The 27,665-nt window shown below is 39.5% G+C and overlaps 1 protein-coding gene across 8 annotated transcripts in view; it reads right to left on the reverse strand.

The window, feature by feature from the left end:
- Positions 1-24,430, reverse strand: part of VEPH1 (ventricular zone expressed PH domain containing 1) — a 249,980-nt gene extending 225,550 nt beyond the window's left edge. For 6 of the 8 annotated variants that reach the window (XM_044251673.1, XM_044251670.1, XM_044251674.1 and 3 more), the window contains exons 1-2: positions 24,299-24,430; positions 15,656-15,949 (exon numbers count right to left, since the gene is read on the reverse strand). In XM_044251673.1, coding sequence (XP_044107608.1) covers positions 15,656-15,793 — 138 coding nt within the window. In that variant the 5' untranslated portion in view covers positions 15,794-15,949; positions 24,299-24,430. Of the gene's footprint in view, positions 1-15,655; positions 15,950-19,941; positions 20,089-24,074; positions 24,217-24,298 lie in introns of those variants that run through there. The other 2 variants (XM_044251672.1, XM_044251671.1) reach the window with 2 other exon arrangements.
- Positions 24,431-27,665: the final 3,235 nt, after the last annotated feature.

A 27,665-nucleotide genomic window follows, 5' to 3' on the forward strand; every position in this document is an offset into this window, starting at 1 on the left:
GTTGATGGGAATGCCAGCTGGCGCAACCACTCTGGAAAACAGCATGGAGGTTCCTCAAAATGTTGAAAATAGAACTTCCCTATGACCCAGCAATTGCACTACTGGGTATTTACCCTAAAGATACAAACGTAGTGATCCAAAGGGGCACGTGCACCCGAATGTTTATAGCAGCAATGTCCACAATAGCCAAACTATGGAAATAACCTAGATGTCCATCAACAGATGAATGGATCAAGAAGATGTGGTCTATATACACAATGGAATACTATGCAGCCATCAAAAGAAACGAAATCTTGCCATTTGCGACAACATGGATGGAACTAGAGCGTATCATGCTTAGCGAAATAAGTCAAGCGGAGAAAGACAGCTATCATATGATCTCCCTTATATGAGGAAGTAGTGATGCAACATGGGGGCTTAAGTGGGTAGGAGAAGAATCCATGAAACAAGATGGGATTGGGAGGGAGACAAACCATAAGTGACTCTTAATCTCACGAAACAAACTGTGGGTTGCTGGGGGGAGGGGGGTTGGGAGAAGGTGGGTAGGGTTATGGACATTGGGGAGGGTATGTGCTTTTGGGTAAATTGGAAGGGGAGGTGAACCATGAGAGACTATGGACTCTGAAAAACAATCTGAGGGGTTTGAAGTGGCGGAGGGGTGGGAGGTTGAGGTACCAGGTGGTGGGTATTATAGAGGGCACGGCTTGCATGGAGCACTGGGTGTGGTGAAAAAATAATGAATACTGTTTTTCTGAAAATAAATAAATTGGGAAAAAAAAATCTCCAAACAAACAAGAGCCTGGGGCCAGACAGCTTCTCAGGGGAATTCTACCAAACATTTAAAGAAGAATTAATTCCTATTTTCCTGAAATTGTTCCAAAAAACAGAAATGGAAGGAAAACTTCCAAACTCATTTGATGAGGCCAGCATCACCTTGATCCCAAAACCAGACAAGGTTTTGGGATCAAAACCCATCAAAAAAGAGAATTACAGACCAATATCCTTGATGAACACAGATGCAAAATTCTCACCAAAATATTAGCCAATAGGATCCAACAGTACATTAAAGGAATTATTCACCATGACCAAGTGGGATTTATTCCAGGGATGCAAGGTTGGTTCTACATCCACAAATCAATCAGTGTGATATAATACATTAATAAAAGAAAGAACAAGAACCATATGATACTCTCAATAGATGCTGAAAAAGCATTTGACAAAGTACAGCATCCCTTCCTGATTAAAACTTTTCAAAGTGTAGGGATAGAGGGCACATACCTCAATATTGTCAAAGCCATCTATGAAAAACCCACTACAAATATCATTCTCAATGGAGAAAAACTGAGAGCTTTTCCGCTAAGGTCAGGAACACGGCAGGGATGTCCATTATCACCACTGCCATTCAACATAGTACTAGAAGTCCTAGCCTCAGCAATCTGACAACATAAAGAAATTAACGGCATCCAAATTGGCAAAGAAGAAGTCAAACTATCACTCTTTGCAGATGATATGATACTTTATGTGGAAAACCCAAAAGACTCCACTCCAAAACGCTTATTACTCATACAGGAATTCAATAAAATATCAGGATATAAAATCAATGCACCAGTTGCATTTCTATATACCAACAGAAAGACAGAAGAAAGAGAAATTAAGGAGTCAATCCCATTTATAATTATACCCAAAAGCATAAAATACCTAGGAATAAACCTAACCAAAGAGGCAAAGAATCTATACTCAGAAAACTATAAAGTACTCATGAAAGAAATTGAGGAAGACACAAGGAAATGGAAAAATGTTCCATGCTCATGGATTGGGAGAACAAATATTGTGAAAATGTCTATGCTACCTAAGCAATCTACAAATTTAATGCAATCCTTATCAAAATCCCATCCATTTTTTTTCAAAGAAATGGAAGAAATAATCCTAAAATTTATATGGAACCAGAAAAGACCTCGAAGAGCCAAAGAATATTGAAAAAGAAAGCCAAAGTTGGTGGCATCACAATTCTGGACTTCAAGCTCTATTACAAAGCTGTCATCATCAAGACAGTATGGTACTGGCACAAATACAGAAATATAGGAGCCCAGAAATAGACCTTCAATTCTATGGTCAACTAATATTTAACAAAGCAGGAAAGAATATCCAATGGAAAAAAAGACAGTCTCTTCAACAAATAGTGCTGGGAATATTGGACAGCCACATGCAGAAGAATGAAATTGGACCATTTCCTTATACCATACACAAAAATAGACTCCAAATGGGTGAAAGACCTCAATGTGAGACAGGAATCTATTAAAATCCTTGAGGAGAACACAGGCAGCAACCTATTCGACCTTGGCCACAGCAACATCTTCCTAGGAACATTGCCAAAGGCAAGGGAAGCAAGGGCAAAAATGAACTATTGGGACTTCATCAAGATCAAAAGCTCTTGCACAGCAAAAGAAACAGTTAACAAAACCAAAAGACAACTGACAGAATGGGAGAAGATATTTGTAAATGGCATATCAGATAAAAGGCTAGTATCCAAAATCTATAAGGACCTTAGGAAACTCAACACCCAAAGAACAAATAATCCAATCAAGAAATGGGCAGAGGACATGAACAGACATTTCTGCAAAGAAGACATCAGATGGCCAACAGACACATGAAAAAGTGCTCCACATCACTCAGCATCAGGGAAATACAAATCAAAACTACAATGAGATACCACCTCACACCAGTCAGAATGGCTAAAATTGACAAGTCAGGAAATGACAGATGTTGGCAAGGATGCGGAGAAAGGGGAACCCTCCTCCACTGTTGGTGGGAATGCAAGCCGGTGCAAACACTCTGGAAAAGCATGGAGGTTCCTCAAAAAGTTGAAAATAGAGCTACCCTGCACCCCAACAATCGCACTACTGAATATTTACCCTAAAGATACAAACATAGTGATCCGAAGGGGCACATGCACCCGAATGTTTATAGCAGCAATGTCCACAATAGCCAAACTATGGAAAGAACCTACATGTCCATCAACAGATGAATGGATGAAGAAGAAGTGGAAAGAAATGAAATCTTGCTATTAGCAACAACGTGGATGAAACTAGAGGGTATTATGCTTAGTGAAATAAGTGAATCAGAGAAAGACAACTATCATATGATCTCCCTGATATGAGGAGTGGAGATGCAATGTGGTGGGTAGGAAAAGAATAAATGAAACAAGATGGAATCAGGAGGGAGACAAACCATAAGAGACACTTAATCTCACAAAACAAACTGAGGAGTTGCTGGGGGATGGGGAGTAGGGAGAGGGTAATGGGGTTATGGACATTGGGGAGGGTACGTGTTATGGTGAGTGCTGTGAAGTGTGTAAACCTGGTGATTCATAGACCTGTACCTCTGGGGCTAGTAATACATTATATGTTTATAAAAAAAATAAAAAAATATGAAAAATACTTAAATTGTAGAGAATAAAAAATGATTATCTTTTCTTAAAAAATCAACCTATTATTAATATCTATCTCCTGCTACTATGGTGAGGATTAAATTAATTAGCATAGGGAAGGGATTTACAATAGTGTCTGGCACATGATAAGTGCAGATAAATGTTGTAACATACAGTGAGTTATAAATACTTCCTTATATGTGGTTACAATTTTTTTAAGGATTTATTTATTTATTTGACATAGAGAGATCACAAGTAGGCGGAGAGGCAGGCAGAGAGAGAGAGAAATGAGGAAGCAGGCTCCCCACTGAGCAGAGAGCCCAATGTGGGACTCGATCCCAGGACCCCGAGATCATGACCTGGGCCAAAGGTAGAGGCTTAACCCACTGAGTCACCCAGGGGCCCTTGGTTACAATTTTTTTATACATTAATTTCACAACCAATTCATAATGTACAGCACAAAAATTTCACATACTTATTCTCTTCCTACTGTCACATTCTATACAGAATCTATACTAATAATATATTGATCTGTGTATCATTTTTCCTGCTTTCAAGAGCACACATGTATACACACCTTACTAATTCTACCCTTCTAAGATTCCTCAAGGTGGAGACACTAAAAACTCCACCAGAAACACCAATGATCCCAGAGCTGATAATGTCACTGGTACTTAAAGCAAAAGCAAACATAAAATGACTTTGAAGGATGGAATACTCCGCTAAAATCATCCAGTACTCCCATGAGTAAAATTTTATTTAAACCAAACTCAAAAATCCAAACTTATAAAACATTGGAACCAAGCCAATATGAACACACATGGCAGGATGTACAACTTGGGGCATATTAGACAGTCAAAAAGCAGATAGCAGAATTATTGACCCCAAATTATATAATTATATGTTCAAAATGATTCATTGTATCAAGGAAGATTCTTATAAACAAAGACTAAATGTCTTTTAAGAGGAAAAGAAAGATGTTAAAACAAAACAAATGAAACTTCAAGAAATGAAAAACTCAGTGAGTGAATGAAATAGTGGATAAGATACAGCTGAGAAAAAAAGACTCAGTGGATTGGAATATAGACCTGAGGAAATGAAAATATATTCTATAGATGAAAAATACAAGAGGTTAAAAGGCATGGAGGTTAAAATCAGAGAATATGAAGGACGTGAGGGCAATGGTTTTTGTCTGCTTTGTTTATGATTATATTCCCAATGTCTAGAAGATAATAGGTACTCAAAAAAGTACTTGTGGAATGCATAAATGAGTGGAATGGGTAGAATTTTCAGAAGGAAAAATGAGATGGAAAAGAGTATTTGATATAATATTTTTTAAATTTCCAAAATTGACAAAAAGCATGAGCCTCAAACTCACAAAACACAATAAGGATTGAGTAAGGATATACAAATAAAACCACATTCGGACACATAATCATGAAACCATGGAACACACCAAAGACAGAGAAATTATTAAAGCTTAAAAAAATAGAGTAGGTATAAAGAATGTCAAACGGACAGAGGATTTTTATAACAGCAATGGTAGGAGTTACTGAGAAATAAAAACACTACCCAGCTAGAAATCCAAGCCCATCACTTCTCGGCCTTTTGACTAAGATCAAGTGTTGAAATCCAAGCCCAGGTGATCAATGTTCAAAGTTAAGGGCAAAACAAGGAGCTTTTTGGAAAAGAAAAACATTGAGAGAGTTTATCACTAATAGATCTTCACTGAAAGGACATTTTAATATGTATATTTCAGAAAGTGGGAACTTGGATGCAGAAGAAAAAAGAGAGGAAGACAACGGGGGGGGGGGAGAATAGTGAGGAGAAAAAAGGGGAAATACTAGGTGCTTGAAACAAACAATGGGTCAATTTTTTTAAACATCAACAATTTTACAGAATAGTTTCAAGGGTATTAAGATGAAATAAAAAGTCCTGCTTAACACTAATATATGAGAGGGGCATGAGAGTATTCCAAGGTCCTGATGGTAATAGACGAGAGCTATTGAATAACTTTAGACATCATTGTAACCCATCAAATGTAAGATGGTGTCAATTGTGAGATCTTCCATTATGAAGAATGAGAGAAGACTGCCAATTAAATTGTTGGTTGTATCAGGTCTTTTTTTTTTTTTTTTAAGATTTTATTTATTTCTTTGGCAGAGACTGATCACAAGTAGGCAGAAAGTCAGACAGAAAGAGAGGAGGAAGCAGGCTCCCTGCTGAGCAGAAAGCCCAATGCGGGGCTTGATCCTAGGACCCAGAGATCATGACCTGAGCTGAAGGCAGAGGCTTTAACCCATTGAGCCACCCAGGCACCCCTGGTTATATCAGGTCTTAAAGAGAATTCCATGCAAGACATAAATTGATGGTACTGGCTAGCCTCTTATTTCTCAGAAATTTCTTTCATGCCTTCCAAGAGAATTGTCTGTTTCTCCTGCTTTCAGTTGCATTACTTATTATGATACAATAGACAAGATTTTACAAATATCTCAGTACCAAAAAAAAGTACATCCTTTTTTGGGTTCCATAAAGCTTTTAGTTATTATTTTGTAAGAAAATGTGGAATTCCTATCATTCCTACAATGATGAATATTTTTGTTCACTAATGTAAAATTTATACTCTGGTGCTTTTTCCATGCCTTCCTGCATACTCAATAAGTGTTTTTTTCAGTACCACATTATAATCTAGAAGCTTTGGAAGCATTTTAAGTGGACACTTAACCCAACGCTAGTAGTAACAATAATGTACCTAATTCAGTTGGAATGTTAACAGTATGAAAAGCTATGGAAAATTTATGCCCATGTAGGCAATGGCAACTTTATTATGCTTAATACCTGACCAACAGGAATGGTAAGATTATAATCAGCTATAAAATATATACTTGTTTCAGAGTTATAAATAGGTGAAAACTGTCTGTCTTGGAATTGACAATATATAGCTACTATGTTTGTTAAAATTTTAAAGGTAACTATGGGACGCCTGGGTGGCTCAGTTGGTTGAGCAGCTGCCTTCGGCTCGGGTCATGATCCCAGTGTCCTGGGATCGAGTCTCACATCGGGCTCCTTGCTCAGCAGGGAGCCTGCTTCTCCCTCTGCCTCTGTCTGCCATTCTGTCTGCCTGTGCTCGCTCTCTCCCTCTCTCTCTCTCATAAATAAATAAAATCTTTAAAAAAAATTTTTAAAGGTAACTACTAAAAAATTAGAAATAGAATATAACTTTCAAGCCAACAGGGCCAACAGAGGTAGAAAATGAAAAGATAAAATTTCACTCAATTGAAAAAAATGCAGAGAAGATGAAGAGAAATTTAGAAAATTAGGAAATGAAACCCTAAATAAAATGGAAAAATATATCTAAGTATATTATTTATCATAATAAATGTAAATTGACTAAATTTACTAATAAAAGACAAATTTTCAATTTGGATTATTTAAAAAATCTATTGACATGGTGTTTACAAATTATATTTAAGTTATAAGGATGTGAGAATTCAAAAAGGAAAAAGAAAAAGAGGAAATAGGTAACTATTTCAAAGAAAATAGGCAAAACTTATCAGAAAAATGTTGCACAATGTGTATGTAATAAAAAAAGGAAAAGTTCTCCAAGGAATAAATAACTCTCCCAAACTAATTAGTACAAAAGTATACACACACACACACACACATACACACACGAATACTACTCAGCTATAAAGAAGAATGAGATATTGCCATTTGAGACAACGTAGATAGACTAGGTGAAATAAGCCAGAGAAAGACAAATACCATATGATTTCACTCATGTAGAAGTTAAGAAACTAAACAAATGAACACAAACAGAAACACACTGTCAAGTACTGAGAACTGGAGGTTGCCAGAGAGAAGCTGGGTTGGAGGACAGGTAAAACAAGGGGATTTAAGAGGTAAAATCTTTCAGTTATAAAATAAATGTCACAGAGATGAAAAGTGCAACATAGGGAATATGGCTACAGTATTGTAAAAACTTCATATGGCGACAGATGGTGACTTTACTTACTGTGGGGAACATGGAGTAATGTATAAAATGAATCAACAGGTTGTGCCCTGAACCTAATAGAACATTGTATGCTAATTATACTTCAATTTTTTAAAAAGCTCCCAAATTTATAAAGCAATCTTGACAAAATTACAAGGAGAAATCGACAAATCCAAAATTATAGTGGGAAGTTTTTAAACACCTCTCTTAAGCATTTGGCTGTCTAAACAAACACAAATTTATTGAGGATTTAGAGAACTTAGACAATACAATCAAAAAAGAGTTCTTTCATCTTACTTAATACCTTCTACCCACTAATTCAAGAATACACATTCCTCTCAGGCACAAATGTAACATCTAAATAGTCTAAAGAGTCAGGAGAGTGTAGTGGCTAAGAGAATCCAAATTCTCTGGGCTTGATTCTTAGCTTGATTATTCACTAGCTGTATAGTCTTGGACAAGTTAAATTATTAACCTCTCTGTGCTTCAGTTTCCTTACCTATGAAATGGAGAGAATATTAGCACACTTATCTCGGAAGTTTATTGAAAGGGCTAAATATATTAACATGTGGTAAGCTCTTGGGAAAATTCCTGGAACATTGTTAGTTACACAGATTAGCCATCAACTGTGATACAAAACAAGTCTCTACCAAGCCTAAACAAGTGGTATCCTGCCATTCATGTTGTCCAACAACAACGTAGCTAAATTTCAACTTAACAACAAAAAGATTACAAAAATTCTTCTGGAAATTAAAGCACAAACTTCTAAGTCCCTGATGAATCAAAAAGGAAGTCACAATCAAAATAAGAATTTAGAATTCATAATGAAAATACTATATCTCAAAACTTATGGTACTCGGCAAGAAATTGAGGGTCTCAAATGCTTATATCAGAAAATAAGAAAGTAAAACAAACAACAACAATAAACAATAAGCTAATCATATACCTGAGGGAATTAGAAAAAGAACAGTAGAAAACAATCAGAAAAAGATCAAAGAGGAAAATAAGTGAACATTTAAAAAGGAATCAATGAGATAGAAGACCCTATACAGATGATTAATAAATTAAGTTTTTTAAAAAGACAAAGCTCTGACTCTATTGATGAAAGAATCAGTGAAAAGAACATTTACAGATACAGCAGCACACACCAAAAAAAAAAAAAAAAAAAAAAAAAAAAGAATAAAAAAGTTTTATGCCAATAAATTTGAAACCTGGGATAAAATACATAGTTTCCTAGAAAAGATAATTTACCAAAAGTAACTAAAGCAACCCTTCCCAATTTTCTTCAAAGAAATGAATTTCGTGAATTTTAAAATGAATTTTAAAAAACTGACCAGCACCACCACTCCCCCGGCTCCCCCACCACAAAAAACTGCATGCTGTCAAGAGGGTTTTATAGTTTTCTGTGAAATTAAGAAATAGATTGTCACAATCTTACAAAGTCATAGATAACAGAAATGTAGAAACTTTTCCCACATCATTTTATGACCAAGTACATACAACTTGATACCAAAGTCAAGGAAAAACAGTGGAAGAAAGGACAATTATAGGCAAATCTCATGGCTCCTAAACTTCTTTAAAAATATTAAACCAGAGGCGCCTGGGTGGCTCAGTGGGTTAAAGCCTCTGCCTTCGGCTTGGGTCGTGATCCCAGGGTACTGGGATCAAGCCCCACGTCGGGCTCTCTGCTCAGCGGGGAGCCTGCTTCGCATACTCTCTCTGTCTGCCTCTCTGTCTACTTGTGATCTCTGTCTGTCGGATAAATAAATAAAATCTTAAAAATATATATATTAAACCAAATAAGGAAATGTACTAAAATTAATGTCAAATTTCACTTTATCCCAGAATGTTATAATGGCTTTGTATTTTAAAAATCAATTATTATAATGCACTTCATTAATAAGATTAAAAGGGAAAATAGGATTATTTTAAAAGAGTAGAAAAAGCAGTTGATAAAATTAATCAGTTCTTAGAAAAAGAGGAATAAAAGGGAACAGAGATTTCTTTGTCTATTTTTCTTACTCTTGTATCCCCAGCATCTGTAGTATCTGGCATATCGTAAGTGCCTAATAAGTGTTGCTGAATAGTGGGGAAAATTTGTAGACAGATATTAGTATTAATAAGAGAGTTGAATAAGTTTACTGGATTTATAATCATGATGCAAGTGTCATTTCTGTTTTAATCATCTGAAAAATAATTGGAAAATAATTTTTAAAGGATGTCATTTATACTCTTAGCTAAAAAAATCTAAAATACTTACATTTTTTAAAAAGGACTTAGGTGTTATACGCAACTGACAAATTATTGAACATACATCTGAAACTAGTGATGTACTGTGTCTTGGCTAATGGAATATAAATAAAATTTTAAAAGGGGGGAAAAGGACTTACAAGACTTTTAAGATCTTTAGGGAAAAAAATCATAAAACTATTTAAGAAAATCTAAGTAAATATATACATATATAGTATCCACAGGTAAGAAGATAGTAACATAAAGATGCTAATTTTCTTCAAATAAATTTATAGCTATAACAAAATTCCTATCAAGATAGTCACAGAATCATTCATTAAAATTGGGAAGTTAATGTTTTAAAGAAGTTTGGGGATATTTGTCCCACCAGATATCAGGACTTAGTGCAGTAAAAGGCATAAGGCAAGCTACATTGGGAGTAGGAGACCTGTAACATTCATACATGACAGGGTCTGTCCAAGAATATAGAAAAAATTCTTACGGATTAATAAGAAAAGTCTTTTTAAAAACCTCAATGGAAAAATGGAAAGAGAAAAAAATCATAAACAGGTACTTTACTGAAGAGGAAACCCAAATGACAAATAGCAAATAAACATGAAAAAATGATCTGTTGCCCTTCCCAATCATGAGGGGAATGCAAATTTAAATAACAATCAGATATGGTTCACTTAAATCAACAAAAACTTAAAAAATCTGATAACAGCAAGCATTGTAAAGATAAAAAGCCACTAGGAACCTCAAGCAGGGATGATGGGAGTGTAAGTAGGTACAACTGTAGAGAAGAACAATCTGGTGCCATATCAGAAACCTGGAAGTATATAAAACCACCAAGCCAGTGTCTTCCCTCCTAGTTGTCGTCACTAGAAATACTAGCACATTTGCCAAAAACACTCATTGTAAGAATGTTCACTACAACACTGTTTAAACAGTAAATGTCCATCAAAAGAAGAATGGATAATCAAAGTATGGCATAATCACTTAGTGGAACATTCCATTCCTCTGAAAAAAATTAATTGGGACTACCTATACCATCATAAACCTCAGAAACATTATATTGATCCTTATGATACCATTTATATAAAGTTTAAAAACATGGAATACAATGCTACAAATGATGTTTAAGCTATGCATGTGTAGCAAAGAAATAAAACATTCATGGATAAATACCATAGTCAAGATATTGGTTACTTTGGGAGGAAAGGGAGGAGATTTAAAGCAGAGAGAAACATGCAAGTGATTGCAATTTCATCTAATTTTAAAAATTGGGCAATTTGTGTGTGCCTAACATTTTTTGTTGGTTTAAAAAAAAAAACTAAAGAGAACTAGAAGATGTATGTAAGGTATATGGGTTTAGGCAAAGGGAACATGGTGGGAAAGGAGGAGGGGAAAGAGGATGAGTGGTTAGGGAAAAAAGTAGTCTGGGAGGAGAGCCAGGGTAGTAGAAGAAATAATCATGAGATGAAAGTAGTCCAGAAAGAATTTGAAATGAAAAGACAAAACTTAAAGTCACGTTGAGGAACTTGAAGAGAATTTTAAGTGAGCAGTCACACTTTGAAAGCAAAACATAAGGACAAAGTATCCCCAGCAGTATTTTGGACAAACTAGTGGAAAACAGGGCATGGAGCATAGAATGGAATCTAGGAAGGTTGAGTGATTGTGTGAATGACCTTAGGGAAAGGATTGAGGAGTCACTTGCCAAATTTTCAGGTTCTACAAAGATGGGAATGAGAAGTAATATACTGGACAGAATCATAACTTTTAAAAGGTATGAATGTCCTAGAATGAGGGCCTGAGGGAAAGAATATTATTACACTGGTTTAAAATGTGTCACAGTACAACTACAATTTTTTTTTCAAGTTCTCTAATTACAAGTCTTGATTCAAGCTGAGGGTTCTGGTACATGGCAGGGTAAATGAGGCCAATTGTGTAATGTTACTGTTGAAAAGAAATTTTAGAAACAGAGTATCTGACTATTATCAGCAATTGTTCCAAGCAGTTGGTTTCAGTACTTGGCCTTGACAAATTACAATAATAAATTAGGAAAATTCCAGGGGAAAGAAACCAAAATGTTGAGAATGTAGGCAGTACTTGGGAGCTACAATGGGATGTTCTCCAAAAATAGGGAAACAAGATTGTCCTTTGAGAATTAAGTGGAAAAAAAAAAAAAAAAAAGCACTTGTGTGAGTGGGATTAACCCAACATGCTATCTGTACATGAGTGACTACAGGTGAGTTAAGTATAGGGCGATAGGACTGGACATGATCCTAACAGAGGAAGAGGAAACATAATCAATGATAATATCTATTGTCTAGAGAAAGACTGGGTAATACACTTGGTGGTGACGGCATGGGAGCACACATCTTCTGACATGAATTATAATTTTCATTGTAAATCAGTAAATCAGCACTCTAATTTATACCTCTGAGTCTTGCATTTGGAGAGCATGATTTGGATAGAATTTTTCATGTACTGACAAAATTCAGCTTCCAGATCAAAGCCTGGAAATGTGAGGTAGTAGAACCTTTCTCTGCCATAGGCTCCTTCTTTGTCATGGAAAAACATAGGGACACTAGGACACCAAGAATGTGTGCTGAGAAGAGAGAAGCTAAGGGATCCCTGATATCTTTTTTTTTTTTTAAAGATTTTATTTATCCATTTGACAGACAGAGATCACAAGCAGGCAGAGAGAGAGAGGGGAGGAGGAAACAGGCTTTCTGCTCTGCAGAGCAGAGAGCCCGATGCGGGACTCGATCCCAGGACCCTGAGATCATGACCTGAGCTGCAGGCAGAGGCTTTAACCCACTGAGCCACCCAGGCGCCCAGGGATCCCTGATATCTATCTTCATATGTTTAAAGTTCTCATAGGAACAGAGTTATGCTCTTGATTGTTGGGGCAATGAACAGACCAAAGAATAATGTATAGACAATACAAAGAGTAAGATTTCAGTTGACCCAAAGGAGGAACACACTAACAATTCAAAATTCTTACAGTGGAACAACTGTCTCTTTGTAAGTTAGGATTGGTTATAAGCAACACAAAAGTTTGGATAACAGTAACAAAGGACTATCTCTTTTGAGCACCATCATCATGACAAATCACCCTCACTGACTTTTTTCTGGAACTACCAGGAAATAAGATCTGATTGGCATAACAAGGTGTTCCCACTTTTTCCCTCTCTGCTGTCCTGGCAAGGGCAAGGCAGAAAACTGACTGAAGGCTCCATGGAGGCTTCATGCAATGGCAAAAGGAAATCTATGAAAGGAAAAATAAGGAGCAGGAAAAAAATATTAGAAACTTACTATGTTCTCATCATAGCAAGGGTAGAAAGAGCGGTCACCTGCTTGTCAGGAATCATAATGAAGGGATTTCTGGGCTGGAAAGAAGTTGGAAAAGATGATTTAGAAGATCCCTTCTAATTCTTTGTTTGTAAAGAGGAGTAGAGAAGTAGAATTGATTACTGAGATTTAAGCTATTAGGAAAGCCCTAATAAGGGGAAGATGAAATACAGATAACAGGGAAGTGGGCCATAGAGTGGACATGTTTGTTCAGTGGACTAATGGCTGACATTGATCATTGACTGTCATGGGCATTGAGGCATCATGGAAAGATTTTGGACAACGGGATACATGCAATAAACTCTTTTGGGGAAGTTTAATTGGGTAGCTGTTAGTACACTGAACTAGAGAAAAGTAAAACCAAAGGCAAGAAGGTCAAATTTGTTTTGATGGCCTGAGGCAGGGGGATAGTGAGCAGGAAGGGAAAAGAAGGAGCCAGTGAAAAGGCATTTCTCAGGTAGTGTCCACAGAAGAGAGAAAGGAGAGAGTGAGAGAAAAATGTCAAGAGTGACTCCAGGTTGCAAATCTGGAGATTTAAGAAAGTGATAGTACAGCTGGAAGAAAGATGATAACTTCTAATTCAGATAGATTGTGTTGAGATCATGGATATCAAGTCACAGAGGCTTGAGGTGAGGGAGAGATATCAAGGCTGAAAACATAGATCTAGCATTCCATAATGTAGAAGTTGCCCTGGAGGAGGTCATATGAACAGATGATTCTCTATGAGAACAGAGTATCATGCCAAAGGACAACTACGTATTTTTAGAAGGAAGTAATCACTATGAACTGGAATCACTAGAAGCCATTTCAGGAATAATGAAACTTGAACTGGCTTTGAAAGGAATGGAACGGGAGAAGGAATTCCACACTGAGACATACTTATAACTAGGATTGAGTAACAAACAGAAAAAATGAACTGATCTGCACAATCCCTCTAAAAACAAATTCTTTTTATTCTGCCACCCATCTGCTCACGCCACTGTTACGGATAGAGAAATGGAAGTGAGACATGATTGAAGTTAGCAGGTGAAGACCACAGGAGAACCACTAGCTCTCCAGCCTTGCTGGTCTGGTGGGCTGCTGATCAGAGGGCTTAAAGGACAGACAGTGCTCCTGGTGACAAGGGACCTGCCTCCCTTAATGGTTAAAAGTGGGGTTATATAACAGAACTCTCCTGTCCTAAAATTCTGAATTTGACATCGGTTAAAATAAGCAATTGATGAAGAAAACCAAAGAAATCACTGACAGTAGAGACCTCTAGTGGAAATAGGCTTCGGGGAATACATCTATATCTATATATGCCTATTTATAGATACCTATATCTATATTCTTATTAGAGAAGATGAAAATCAGTGGCATATTCAGCCAATTGGTTTCCACAGGATTGTGAAGGAAGGGGCTCTGCAAACAGCACAGAAATCCTGCCTGGAACGTGGAAGTGTACCAGGAATACTTTCTGTTTTGAGTCAGACTGAGCTGATTAACGTTCTGGGAAAAAAAATAAATATGGACACATAACTGCTGTCAAAGACGTTAGCTGAGAAACGAGTGTTTGGGCAATGACTTCATTGGCCACAGGGGGGACATGGTGTGTTCATAGCAGCCAATAACTGAGCAGGCTGACAGTCTTGGGGAGGAAGCCACGCTGGTTGCTGGTAAGCCTTTCAAACATCTCTCCATTAAAACATGGAAGAAAGCCGTGATCTGTGAAATGTGTACACATTTGGTAATTCAGTATTTTATGGTTAAAGTCCTGTTGCTTTCCTCTGCCTGGGTGCTGTCTGTGCCAAGTCTTAACAAATGTTACTGAGCTGCGAAGGCACAAGAGATGCTTGGGAGAGTTGGCCTTTGAAATGGGACTAACCTCATGGAGGGTCTAAGCAAAGTGAAGAAAGGCAACAGCAAACCACACGGGGCACTCCACATCCACCCCCTTTAGGAAGTGCTTTCAGAATATATAATTTTGACATTGAGGAGAAACAAAGGGATGGGAGGGTTGATGGGGATTTTAAATTTGTCTGATCACACTGCAGGCTAATGATGGGTGAGTTGAATTAAATAAGTGGGTATAGAAAAAGGAGTAAAATGAGAGTTGGTTTTTTTGTTTGTTTGTTTGTTTGTTTTAATGGAGATTGTATAGAAATACACGGAGTCAGTGTTATCAAGCCCTGGGCAACTGTCACTTCTGGCAACAGAGTGATCCTTGTCCTTGTCTCCTGTTACCTGTGTGGCAGGAGGTGTCATCCTGCCTTCTTCCATTATTCACCCTCCTCCACACACCCTGCTCTGTTTACTGATGCTGTCATATAGCCTGGCCTGTCTGCTTTTCCCAGGATTTGCTCCCTCTCCTCTCCGTGTCATTTCAAGGATAGAAAAACAGCCCTTAGATAAGCCTTTTTGTGATAATTCCTCCTTGGTATGCAATTTCCCAAGTTCTGGTCCCTGAGAGTGGGCAGTAGGCAGCCTCGCTGCCCCTATAAGTGTTATTTCTTAGATGTTAAATGAAACCACAGAGCTGGGTTAAAAGGAACCAATATTAAGTGGTCTTTCCTCTTTCCCCACGCAAAGATTCTTTCCCCCAAAATATACATACAATTATTTGACTCTAAGTTACTTCGGGTATCTAGTTTAAAAACTAGTTTACTTACCAAAGATGAGCTAATTATTTTAATTTGCTCCAAAGCTTCTGTCAGGCTATCTTCAATCTCGGAGTCATCTAAGGAGAAGAGGTCCCCAGCTCGTGAAAGATCTTTTTGTCCTAAAACCAGTCTGAACAGTTGATGCATGATGAGTAGTTTGATAATCAATGGACTTTCTGCAGGCCCAGGCCATATATTTCAGTCATCAGAGGTTAGTAAGACAAAAATATGCAGTAGGAAGTATACTTTGTAATCCTCGCAAGGTCATTTTTCTCCAGAATTTGAGGTCTTCTTTGACTCTCTCTGGAAAAGAAACAAATGATACAATGTAAGTATTAGTAGAATGGCCCACTCAGGATATGAACTTGGTGCCCAGCAGAGAAAGGGAAAAAGACATTTGGAAATGTGCACAGAGTAACAGATCCTGACTTGATGACTTTCAAATGAGCTCTTCCTTTGTTTGTTTTTTTCCTGAAAGGTCTTGCCAAAAATTATTAGGTTTCTCTAGAATTTACTATAAACCTTAAAAAGCTGCTTAGCCTTCACACTTACTTGCCCCCTTTCTATATGCTTCTCCTTCTCTCATGCCGTAAGGAAACAAGTGGACAAGCACTGATATGCCCAACACTCACCAGATTTTCCCCAAACAGATTCCCATGGAAACCAAACAGAAAAGGGCAATGAAAGGAAAGAGGGAACACAGAAAACATCTCTTAGAGCCACTGCCTGAGTTTCTCTTTATTCCTGGACAGGGAAATCAGTGCTTGCCTTCTTGGCTGGGTTTCTTTCCTATACTGACAACAGAAGCTACCCCCCCCCCCAATCCTACATCTAGGAGGTGATCTCAACACTTGCCTTGTTCATATATACTCTCTAAACAAGTAGAAATGAAAGTAGGGATTCTGCCTGGGAGTATGAGGCTACAGATCTCTGCTGAATGGGAATATGAATTTGAACTCAAACACCGAACTTGTAAGTGATAGCATTGTGATGCAGGCTAAAGAGGGAAGGCATTGGAATAAGGCAACCTTCCCTCTATTCCCACAGTTGAAGTAATAAAGTCCCACTATACTTCTTACTCGATGAACAGTCCACAGAGAGAAGGGCAATGGCACAAAGTAAATATCTGATTTTTCTCATCAGTTCCCCTCTGGGCCCAATAAAATCACAGACCATTTGCATGGGTAGAGATCTTAACCATCGACTTCCCGAAGTCTCCAAGGTAGTTATAGTGGTGCTGTTCTCCTGATTTCAGGCCAGTGGGCTTCCCTGTGGTTTACAATGAAGTAGAGTCATCTCATGTAACTTACAAATGCAGATACATGTTCAGAGAGTGAGAGTCGAGGCTGATTTATTTAATATAAGAATATGAGCAGTAGGCAATTCTGCCCAGCCTTTCACTTGTAATGTGTTTCCCAGAATGACTGTGAAAGGGAGAGGGGAGTCTGTTGCTCCCTTGGGTGATCTCAGACCCCCTCCCCGAGCTGTCACTGTGAAGGCACCTCTGGGCGCTGAATGCAATGTTAAAGTTTAAAGGTACATACTCTGCATGCAATGTGGTCTCTAAACACAAGCCCAGTCCTTCCATTCACCGGGTGCTTGTTTTTTTTTTTTTTTTTTTTTTTTAAGATTTTATCCATTTGACAGAGAGAGATCATAAGTAGAGAGAGAGAGAAAGAGGAGGAAGCAGGCTCCCTGCCCAGCAGAGAGCCCGATGTGGGACTCGATCCCAGGACCCTGAGATCATGACCTGAGCTGAGGGCAGAGGCTTTAACCCACTGAGCCACCCAGGCACCCCCACCAGGTGCTTGTTAAATAAGCTCTATCAGTGCAGTTTGTAGGCCATGGAAGTTTGTAGGCCATGCAACTTTTGTGCTATCTACCAGCTCTAGAAAAATGATACCCAATACTTTCATATGCTTGCCTTCATGCCAGGCACTGTTCTAGGTGCTTTGCAAACATTAACACACTTAACCCTCATAATAACTATAGAAGGAAATTTCATCCCCATTTTACTGGTGAGGAACTAAGGCATTAATAACTTGCCCTAGCCACACAGCTAGCAAACTGGAGACTTGGGATTTGGACCCAGAGATTCCAGGGGTAGGCTCCCGGTTCATTACCAGTATGACATGCTGATTTCACATAGGGCTTCATGCACAGGTACTGTTAGGAGTAAAAGTCCTCAGAGCATTATTAACATTTGAAGATGAAGATATGGGTGGTGTCATAAAGCATGAAATGAATTTCTCTTCCCTCCGCCACTGAGGGAAGGAGGGACTCTGTATCCTTGCCCATCTATACTCTGGGGTTTAGGCCAACCACACACCAGGAAAATCACAAGGAAGAGAAACTTAGAGGAAGAGAAAATCAGGAGAGTTGGTTGAGGGTGGGGGTTCAGGGGAGAGTTTTGGGGGCTGGAGAGAGAACAGAGTGAGAGTTCTACAAAGTAAATTGCACCCTTGCAGATGTGGAACATAGAGTACAGTCTCTATAGGAAAAATTAGGACCGTGTTTTCCTGAATTGTCCCCTGAACACATTTCTCCCCCTACCTTCAGGGCTTGGCAGTGACAGGGTCTCAGTGAAATAATATTCAGGAAAATAAGACATTGGATGGACTTTGGAAGTGATTTCACCTTGACCAGCCAGCTTGTTTGTCAACATCTCACCATTCCTGAAGCGGAGACATCTGCCCCAGACATAGTATGGCTTGAGCATGGAGATGGAGCAGGTCGAGAGGAGCACCCCAGGTTTTCCGTGGTCTCCTTCTGTGCTCTCCACACCCACAGTGACCCCTTGTACGGAGCCCGACATTCCAGCTGTTACCCTTGAGTATCCATCATGTACAAAACAGTACTGTTCAAAACACCACCATCCATGAGAACTTTCACACATCTAAGGAGAGGTAGGGAGAGGTGAGACTTACACCAAACATTCTACAACACAAGGATGGCCCAGAGGAAAGCCTCCTCTGTTCCATAAAAGGAAGTTTGGGGAATCACAAGGGAGAGAGAGATCTCTCCTGGGGAAGATGGTAACGAATGGTTTTGTGGAGGAAATGGTGTTCAGGCCAGACATTTTCAGACAGGTTTCATTCAATGCACACGTGCTGAGGATATACTAAGTCAGCTGCTTGTCTGCAGACTGAGGTTCAGTGCATGCTTTTCCCTTCCCTGAGCCTCAGTTTCTTTATCTGCAAAATGGAGCTAATGCATGCCTCGTCCATCTCACCAGGTCATTTTGAAGATCAAAGCTAGTAACACATAAAAGAGCACTTTGTCAAATAATGACACCAACAGCTAATGTTTAGCAGGTGTTTACCATGTGGCAAGCACTACTATGAGTGCTTCCTGAGGACTGAGTCACTTAATTCTCACGAGAATTCCATGTGATGAGAAACGGATGCTCAGAGAGGAAAGCAACCAGCCCAGTAACACCCAGAGAGTAGTAAGCTGCAGAGTCAGAACTGAAGGTAGTTGGTCTCCCAGAACGAAGCCCTATCAGCTGCATACATGACCACGTGTGATAATTATTGAACTGCCTTGCTTCTATCAGTCTTCATGTAATGGGCACGCCATATGGTACATTATACCACCTCTTCCTGGATAAGGATCAGCAAGACATGTTATTTATTTTTCAGCAGCTCTGGTCAATGTTTTGCTCAGGTGTCTGGCTTCCCGGGCTGATCTCTCTGCAACAGTAGAGGAAGGTCAGAGACAGATCAAGTTCAACCTCATCCTCTGAGAATCTCCCTACCCTTATGAATGCCATAGTCCTGTAGCCTATATGCACATATACAGATGCACCCACTGAATCCACACAAGCATGCACGTGTGTGCACGTATGCACATGTGTGTGCACCGCTGGGGTTCTCCATGCACTCAGCTCTTCGCTAGAGACTTTCTCCTCCGTTCTGCCATCAACCCGGTAGGTAGATATTGTTACCAAAGAGGAAAAAGGACTGGTGAGGCACTGCGTCGAAGGTTACACACAGAGCCAAGATTCACTTCCAAGTAGGTCAGCCTCCAATCTCGTACTTTTGGAATTTCAAAAACCGACATATAAAAGCCCTTCTTACTCCCAGCTTTTGCTCTCCTAGCTTCTCTCCCTAATCCTTAAGGGACCCTCATCTGAAGCCCACTTTCCTTACTTAGTATCTTTTTTTTTTTTCAGCAGGTATCTGTTGACAAGTCAAGTTTCTGCACGGAGAAGCAGACACCACACACAAAAATGATTATGCGTCCCATGTGACACATATCAGGAAGTCCCAGCTGTCCCCACAAACTGGATTTACCTGCGCACTACTCTTCAAAGGCGGGCAGCTTGCTGTTACTCAGCTGTCTGTTTTGAGACTGGGTGGGAGATCCGAGCCACGGGCTCCGAGGGCACGGCGAGCAGAATCCACTCAGCTCAGTGAACCTGAAGTTGCTCATTGCTGTGCTTGCTCTTGGTGCTGGGTGGAAGAATCTAAGGAATGCAGCCTACTGCCACTGGCATCGCCAGAGCCGGTCAGGTGACAAGCGGCACCTCACCCAGTGGAGAGTTGCCTCTGAGAGAAAGGCTGTGTTTCCCGGGGTGAAACAGAAAAGCCTGCCCAGTCAAGTAAAGTTGTTTTTAACAGAGAACACAAAACCCCCTGTGTTCCTGAAAATCTATACTTTCCCTGGGAAGAATGGGGCTGGAGGGGGGTGGATAGAAAAAGCCACGCAGGAAACAGTTTCAACAGAAACTCCGGCAGGTGAACGGAATGGCTATTGGGAGCCATTTCTCAAAGCCTGGGAAGAGAGGACTGCGGCTTTGTGAACGCCTCCCTCCCTCCCAGGACTACATACCCAGAGTTTGGAACACCAAGAGCATTTGTCCTGTGAGTCACAGCTCCAAAAGCTGTGGTCCCCTTGTTCTGCCTCTAGATTAATACTGTTGCAAATTTAAGGATGCAGGAAGTTGCTACTAAAATGAACAAATCACACTAAACCAAAAACCATACCTTCTTTTTTTCCCCTCCGCTCGCTGGGAGATTCTTCCTAAAAATCCACTTGGATTGGCACTTTAAGTCAAATTCGTATGTTAAAATATTGCCGTGACATTCAGAGAAAATGTTTATCTTGTTTAATCTTACTGATAATCTAGAGGAGAAAAAGATCCTGAAACTCTCAACACTTAAAGGTTTCAATGCTTAATCGTGCATTAAGAAAATATGTTCTTAGAGGCGCCTGGGTAGTGCAGCTGGTTAATCATCGGATCCTTGGTTTCAGGTTAGGTCTCAATCTCAGGGTTGTGATTCCCGCTCGTGGGGGCTCCGTGCTCAGTGTGGAATCTGCTTGAGAGTCTCTCTGCCCCTCCTGCCTGCTCTCTCTCTCTCGCTTGCTTTCTTTCTCAAATACATCAATATATCAAAGAAAATATATTTTTTCTTTGTATTCCTTTTTACCTCTAATTTGTCCTTATAGAGGGTCTACCGCCCATCAAATCTCTTATCTGCCGGCAAAACATATGGGAAGCTGAGCTGCAGACAGATTCATCTGTGTGATCACAAGGATGGGACTCCCAGGAGAGCTACGCTCCTGCAAAGGCGTTTGGTCCTAGTGACGACACACCTGCCGTTGAACCAGGTCCTACTCTCCAGGGGAATGACCTTTCCAGACACTGGGTGATCAATCACATTTTTATGCCATCCACATATGGAGAATCCCTTTGAAGGGTTTGCTCTATAAAAATGGAGAAGCCAGTCATCCATGAGCAGGTGTAGCCTTTCGCTGGTAATTTTCTCGTTTACAGATATGATGCAGTCTCCTCTTTCAAAGGAACAAGCTCTGCTGCTTTAGGCTTCCCTCTTTCTCGTTCTCTATTCATTATTAGTGGTTCTCATTGCCAGATTTTATCCAATTTTTTTACATTTTTAAAGGAGTATAGGGTCCAGAATTGGACCTGTTCTAGGAAGAAGAGCAGAGTGGTGAGAGTGTGGGGACTCACACCCAATTGGACTCAGCTACGCCATTATCTGCAGTGTAAATCAGGACTGGTTAGTTAATTTGCACCTGAGGATTGTGATATGGGTGGCTGGAAGATTTAATGAGATTATGTAAAGCATTCAGCATAGAACCTAGCATATAGCAACCACACAAGAAGTAACAGCAATCATATCCCTAATGTCATTATTCTTGTGGATCATTTTCCTGTTAACATGTCCTTAGGTCGTCCCTTTCCAAATCTGATACATCTCAGTACTTCTACCCAACGCTGAGTTCACATGTTAGAGATGTGTAGGTATTTTCCATCTAGGATATCATATTTATATCCTAGCTGTACTCTACCCCAAATTTAAATGTAGTTTAGGCACTATCTTGAAAGTGTTCCTGTTGATTTTTTTTTTTTTTCCTGGCAGTCTTGTTCCCTGGAGAAATAGCCTTACCCCCAAACATGGCTAAACAGTAACTAGATTTTTTTTAGAGTTGAAATGGACTGAAAAACAATGCATCTCAGACGTTTCTGTGGTTGGATAATCCAAATACTTAGTTTTCGATGTAAGTGTAGTGCTCACTCCCACATTTCTTAGTGAGAATGGACTGTATAATTCCCTGCAAGGCACCAGAGGAAAAAGTTTTTTATGACTTTTCAAGGTGACCTGCACTCAATGGGCACTAATAAAACATTGCTGGTTTACTCTATTATTCATCCATAGATCTATGAAATAAAAATACACATGAACTGGTGGACTTAATTGCTGCACTATAAGGATACCACCTGTGGAAAAAGTTGAGGCTCTTTGGGGGAGTTTCAATAACATAACTAACTCAGCAAGCCAACTTATGTTGAGAAAATTAGCCTCTAGCTTCCAACTTGGGGTTAGGATATTCTCTGGTTTCTTCACTTTAGAACATGCTAGAATAGCAGCATTTATTTATGTTATGCTTTGGACAACACTACAGCACATCAAAACCTTCTCATCTTATTCACCTGTATTATAAATGCCCACTGACTAACTTATACCCATTTGGGTTCTAGAAACTTACAGTAAAGCTCTCAGATAGATTTTCCCTTGAAAGAAAGGATTAAAGATTCTTTTCAAGGAGCATCTTTTTCACACAGCGTGAAAGAGCTACAGGCGTTCCCATGGGAATTGGCCGCATACATTGCAGCCCATGCCACAAGATGTCTATTGTTCCCTGTGCGTCTCTCTCTTTCCTCTAGCACGATATGTAGCTTCATTCACTTCTACTGAAAGCCTCTGAGGCTGGGTTGTTCCAAATGATGCGAAAGGACTCAGCCCGTGGTCTTTTTCTAAAACTCATACAGTCTAAGTTTGTAGCAGGCTAATTATCACAAGCACTTACCAAAAATAGGTTTGGTGACCTGTTTAGGCAAGAGCTCAAGAAACATTTAATTTTGAATACATATTGCAATCTATTGAAAAACAGATAGGAAATATTTTCTTTCTTTGGGAATGAGGTAAATTTCTTAAAGTCTAACAAACTTTCTTAACCAAGAATTTGTGATCTGTAGTAATGATTTCATAGTGTATCTATTTTCATAAATTTTGACATTGCAGGTCAAATTTTTTTAATTGATATAAATATTGGTATACATTGAATAGATCTTATATCACTATAAATATCAATAATGAACTTAAATCTTGCTAAGGTTTTTTTTAATTCAAATTTTGTAGGTTTCTTTTTCCAAAAAACATACCCAAACTCTCAAATTACAAAGAAAATTCAATGTTAAACGTGTCTTTACTTACCTTTAAATTCCATAGGTTAAAAACCTGCATTGACCAATTCAAATAATGCCTTAAGTATTTCTTCTGTTCCTTAAATTGAAAACCTGCATGTTTCAATTTAAAATGTCATGCACTCCAATGGTTGATAACTATAGCAACTTAAATATGTATTTGAAAGAGCAAAAAAGTAGTTCGATTCAATTACAGTTTGTAAGATAACTAAAATACCCAAAGGAAAAAAGAGAGCAACATTTAACAGTAATGGTGTCTGCTCAACCCACTGACTGGAATGATGCTGTTGAATTTTCTTTGGAAAATCAGAGGCAGGGCCAGTTTCTTTGCAGGTTGCGAGATGTTTCTTGAGGTAAACAAAAGTGTGAAATAGAAATGAGCCCAGACGGTTTTGGAGTAAAACAAAAATGCACATACTATGAACCTAGAAGCACGGTTTTCTGCTCCTGAGGCCTAGAGACATGTTTTAATAACCCACAGAGAGGTGGCTTTTTTACCCTAATAACCGAAAAGCAGGCATACAGAGCTAGACACACAACTCCCAAATGTGCTTTATCTGCATAATCAGCCAGCCCCTGGAAGTTTCTCTGCCCCACTCCCGCAGCCCACTCCTTCATCACTGCAGCTTCTGACACTTACGTTAATTAGCTTTTGTTTTTGCTGAACAAAAGGACAGGGAAAAAAGATAGCCATACCTCTCAGCACAGGAAGCTCTGGCCATCATGGGAAATAGAAGGTAAAATGCTTGATTTTTAGAGTAATTTGGCTGGTGCCGGTGATGGAGCCCAGAGACAGCCCGGTAGCCCCTGCCCCTTCCTGCCCCGTCCTGTCCTGCCCTGTTGGCAGCTGCTGCGCTCGCTCCCCTGCACTGCTCGTCCTGCAGGCTAGCTGTACACTTGCTTCCCTCCCCTGGACTCACCGTGTGGGATTCAGCAAATGTGTAGCTTCTCCTCTCTCTCCTAACCTTCTGCTTAGCGCTAACAATTGGCACCAAGCTTCCCTTATTTCTACCGTAGATTTAGAGAAGCTTCTCTGAGCAGATCAGTGGTTTGCAAGAATTAGAAGATTTGCCTAACAACCAGTAACTTAGCTTCTGTTAATGAGTAACTCACTTTAAAGAATCAAGGAAGTTTTAAGTTAATATCCGATGGGGAGCCTTTTATCAGGCAGGCGTCAGTGAAAGGCTCAGTGAGGAATGGAAAGAGGGAATCGGGGGAAGGAGATAATATTTAAAGCAAACACATGGAAAAAAACACCTAGAGAGAAACAAAACAGACAGTGTAAAGAAGCGAAGTCTAACTATGCTATTGGTATTGTTTGAGAAACGCTAAACGGCTGAATGAAGCATCCCTACCAGCACTGGGGATTTCTCCAAACCGGCTCTGTTTTTTTCTTGCACCAATCCAAATTGCTAATTCACTTCCTTTCACCATCCAAGTATAGAACTCTTCTTCTCAGGCCTAATACACTGGGGATCCCTTATGAGCTATCTTACATCTCTCTCTCTGTTAAGGAGAATGCTCTCCAAACCTCTAATGCATAAATTAATTGGTGGTACCCAGTGGATTGTTATATCTGGAGGCTCTCCTCTCCCCTTTTATGTGTCTGACATGGGTTTTCTCCCCTTATTGATCTGAGGTTTTGTCTGCGCATAAAGCAACAGGATATCTCTGAGACTCTTCTCTCTAGCTTTCAGTCAAACTAAGTGTGAGTGTGGGGGGCAGGGCGGTGGGGAAAAGTAAGGTATAAGGTGTACATCTGGAAATATCAGTATTTCTACGTCGTTGGCAAACGTGCTGCCATGTAAATAAATTGCTGGCTCAATTAAAAGGCATTCTCCTGGGGTGAAGGGGACTTTCTCCTGTATTTGCCACCCAACATCCATTTATCCCACTTCTGGTAAAATATGTACCCAAATTTCCCTTCAACATTCTTTGGGCAGAGTTCACTGACATAAACCCATTAGGAAGATCACGTTCTCCTGACCATAGTGATTGATTGAGAGAGTGAGGGATGACCCTTTCCAGGCCAGTGGAAGTCATGAGAAAGATGAACGGGGCTTTGAGGGGACAGAGTCTTTCCTGTTAGACTTGATGACAAGAAGATGTAAGGTCTGGTTGACCCTGCACATTGCCACCAAGAAACCAAACCTTAGTGACTTTGTTTGGGCCACTTAAACCAGCTGCCCCTGGAGTTAACAAGACCCACCCTTCCCTGTAACCCAATTCCTTAATAGCCTGAGTGATTTTATGCCTGGTTTTCTGCCCTTTGCCTCTGAAAAGTTTCAGTTTGGCTAAATTAGCCAAATGCCGGTTTGTGAGATCTGTCTTCCTAGTGCAGCCCCTTGCAAAGGAAGTGGACTGGGAGCTGCGTTAGGAACCAGCTATGACAAAGGAGTCCCTTTAATGACAACCACAGGCTTTCACAGACCACCAGTGGAGGCAGGAAAGGCCTGGGGAAGACCGAAGTCATTCAGTGTACCCGAAAGTGTGACTTTCTAAATTCATTCTCTTAACCAACATCATCATGTTCACTTTCCCAAATACTTACACTTTAACCACCTGGACTTGTCTGGTAGTTCCTGGCCACATTCTGTTTGACCTCAATGAATCTGATCACAAAATCCATCCATCCATGCAGAATTTTCATAAATTCCTTTGGGCAATTAGTTGCACAAAGTATAGCTGAACATTCTCTCTAACCACATAGCTGGACTAAGAGGCTTCCTTTATGAAGATACATAAATTTCAAAGCAACTTTAAAAGGGTAAATTACATATAAACACAGAATTTTTAGATGGCTCCATTTTCTGTAATATTTCTACCTGAAACTGTGACGCTCTTTTGAGTACACCTTTCTGTGTTCAGCCATTCAGCTTTGCAAAAGCTCATTATAGAAATACCCAGGCATATCCAGAAACCCCCCTTTAGCTCAGCAAACTAGCACATGACTTGGACTGTGAGAATCAACTGTTGTTGTTTTGTTGTTGTTGTTGAAGAACAGGGAAATAGGGGCGCCTGGGTGGGTCAGTGGGTTAAGCTTCTGCCTTTGGCTCAGGTCATGGTCTCAGGGTCCTGGAATGGAGCCCGCATCCAGCTTTCTGCTCAGCGCGGAGCCTGCTTCCCCCCACCTCTCTCTGCCTGCCTCACTGACTACTTGTGATCTTTCTCTCTGTCAAATAAATAAAATCTTTAAAAAAAAAAAAAAAGAACAGGGAAATAGATAACTGTGACTGAGGTTTATTCAGTTTGATTCATTATAATAATAAAGAATTTGAGTAGGAAGAGGGTGGTGGGATTATGGACATTGGGGAAGGTATGTGCTATGGTGAGTGTCGTGAAGTGTGTAAATATGGTGAGTCACAGACCTGTACCTCTGGGGCTAATAATACATTATATGTTAATAAAAAATTAAAAATTAAAAAATTAAAGAATTTGATTAAAAATATGATAATAAAACTAGTATCTTTTAATCTCAAATTTGAAAGAACTCATTATTCTCCTAAATTAGCTCCTCCTTCTGTTTCTTTTCTTGGTGAAGGGCCCTCACCCTCCACCAAGCATACAAACGAGAAAGCTACATACATATCATCCTCTCTTTCTCTCTTTTCTTTTCCCACTCACATCCAACAACCCCATCACAACTTAGATTCTGTCTGTTCTGTGTCCTTATCATTATTCATAATTTACAATGGATAGATCCTAAGGTAATCCTCAAGGATCCATTTTCTAGTGTTTATACCTTGGAAGTTTTCTACACTTAGTGTGGGTGGGACTTGTGACTTGCTTCTAACAAATAGGATATGACAAAGATGATGAAATGCTACTTCTGTGATTATGTTATAGAAGATGCCATCCTGCTAACAGACCCACTCTAGAGATTTTCCTTGCTGGTTCAATGCAATAACTGGTCATGTTGAGAAAGCCCACATGACAAAGAACTATGGGCAGCCTCTAAGAGCTGAAGGTGGCCTCCAGCCAAAAACCAGCATGAAGCCAAGATCCTCAGCCCTACAAACACAAGGAAATGAATCCTTCCAACAAACTGAATGAAGTTGGAAGGGGATTATTTGCCCAACTAAGCCTCCAGATGGAAACACAGCCCAGCCAACACCTTGATTACAACCTTGGGACATTCTGACCAAAGGACCCATCTAAGCCCACCTGGACTCCAGACACAGAGAAAATATGGAATGAAAAATGTGTGTCATTTTGAGCCACTAAGTTCATGATAACTTGTCATACAGAAATAGAAAACTAATACATGACTATTTCCCTCTTTCCACT

Source organism: Neovison vison, chromosome 6 (genome assembly GCF_020171115.1).
Source record: "Neovison vison isolate M4711 chromosome 6, ASM_NN_V1, whole genome shotgun sequence".
In the NCBI taxonomy this organism is placed as follows: Eukaryota; Metazoa; Chordata; class Mammalia; order Carnivora; family Mustelidae; genus Neogale; species Neogale vison.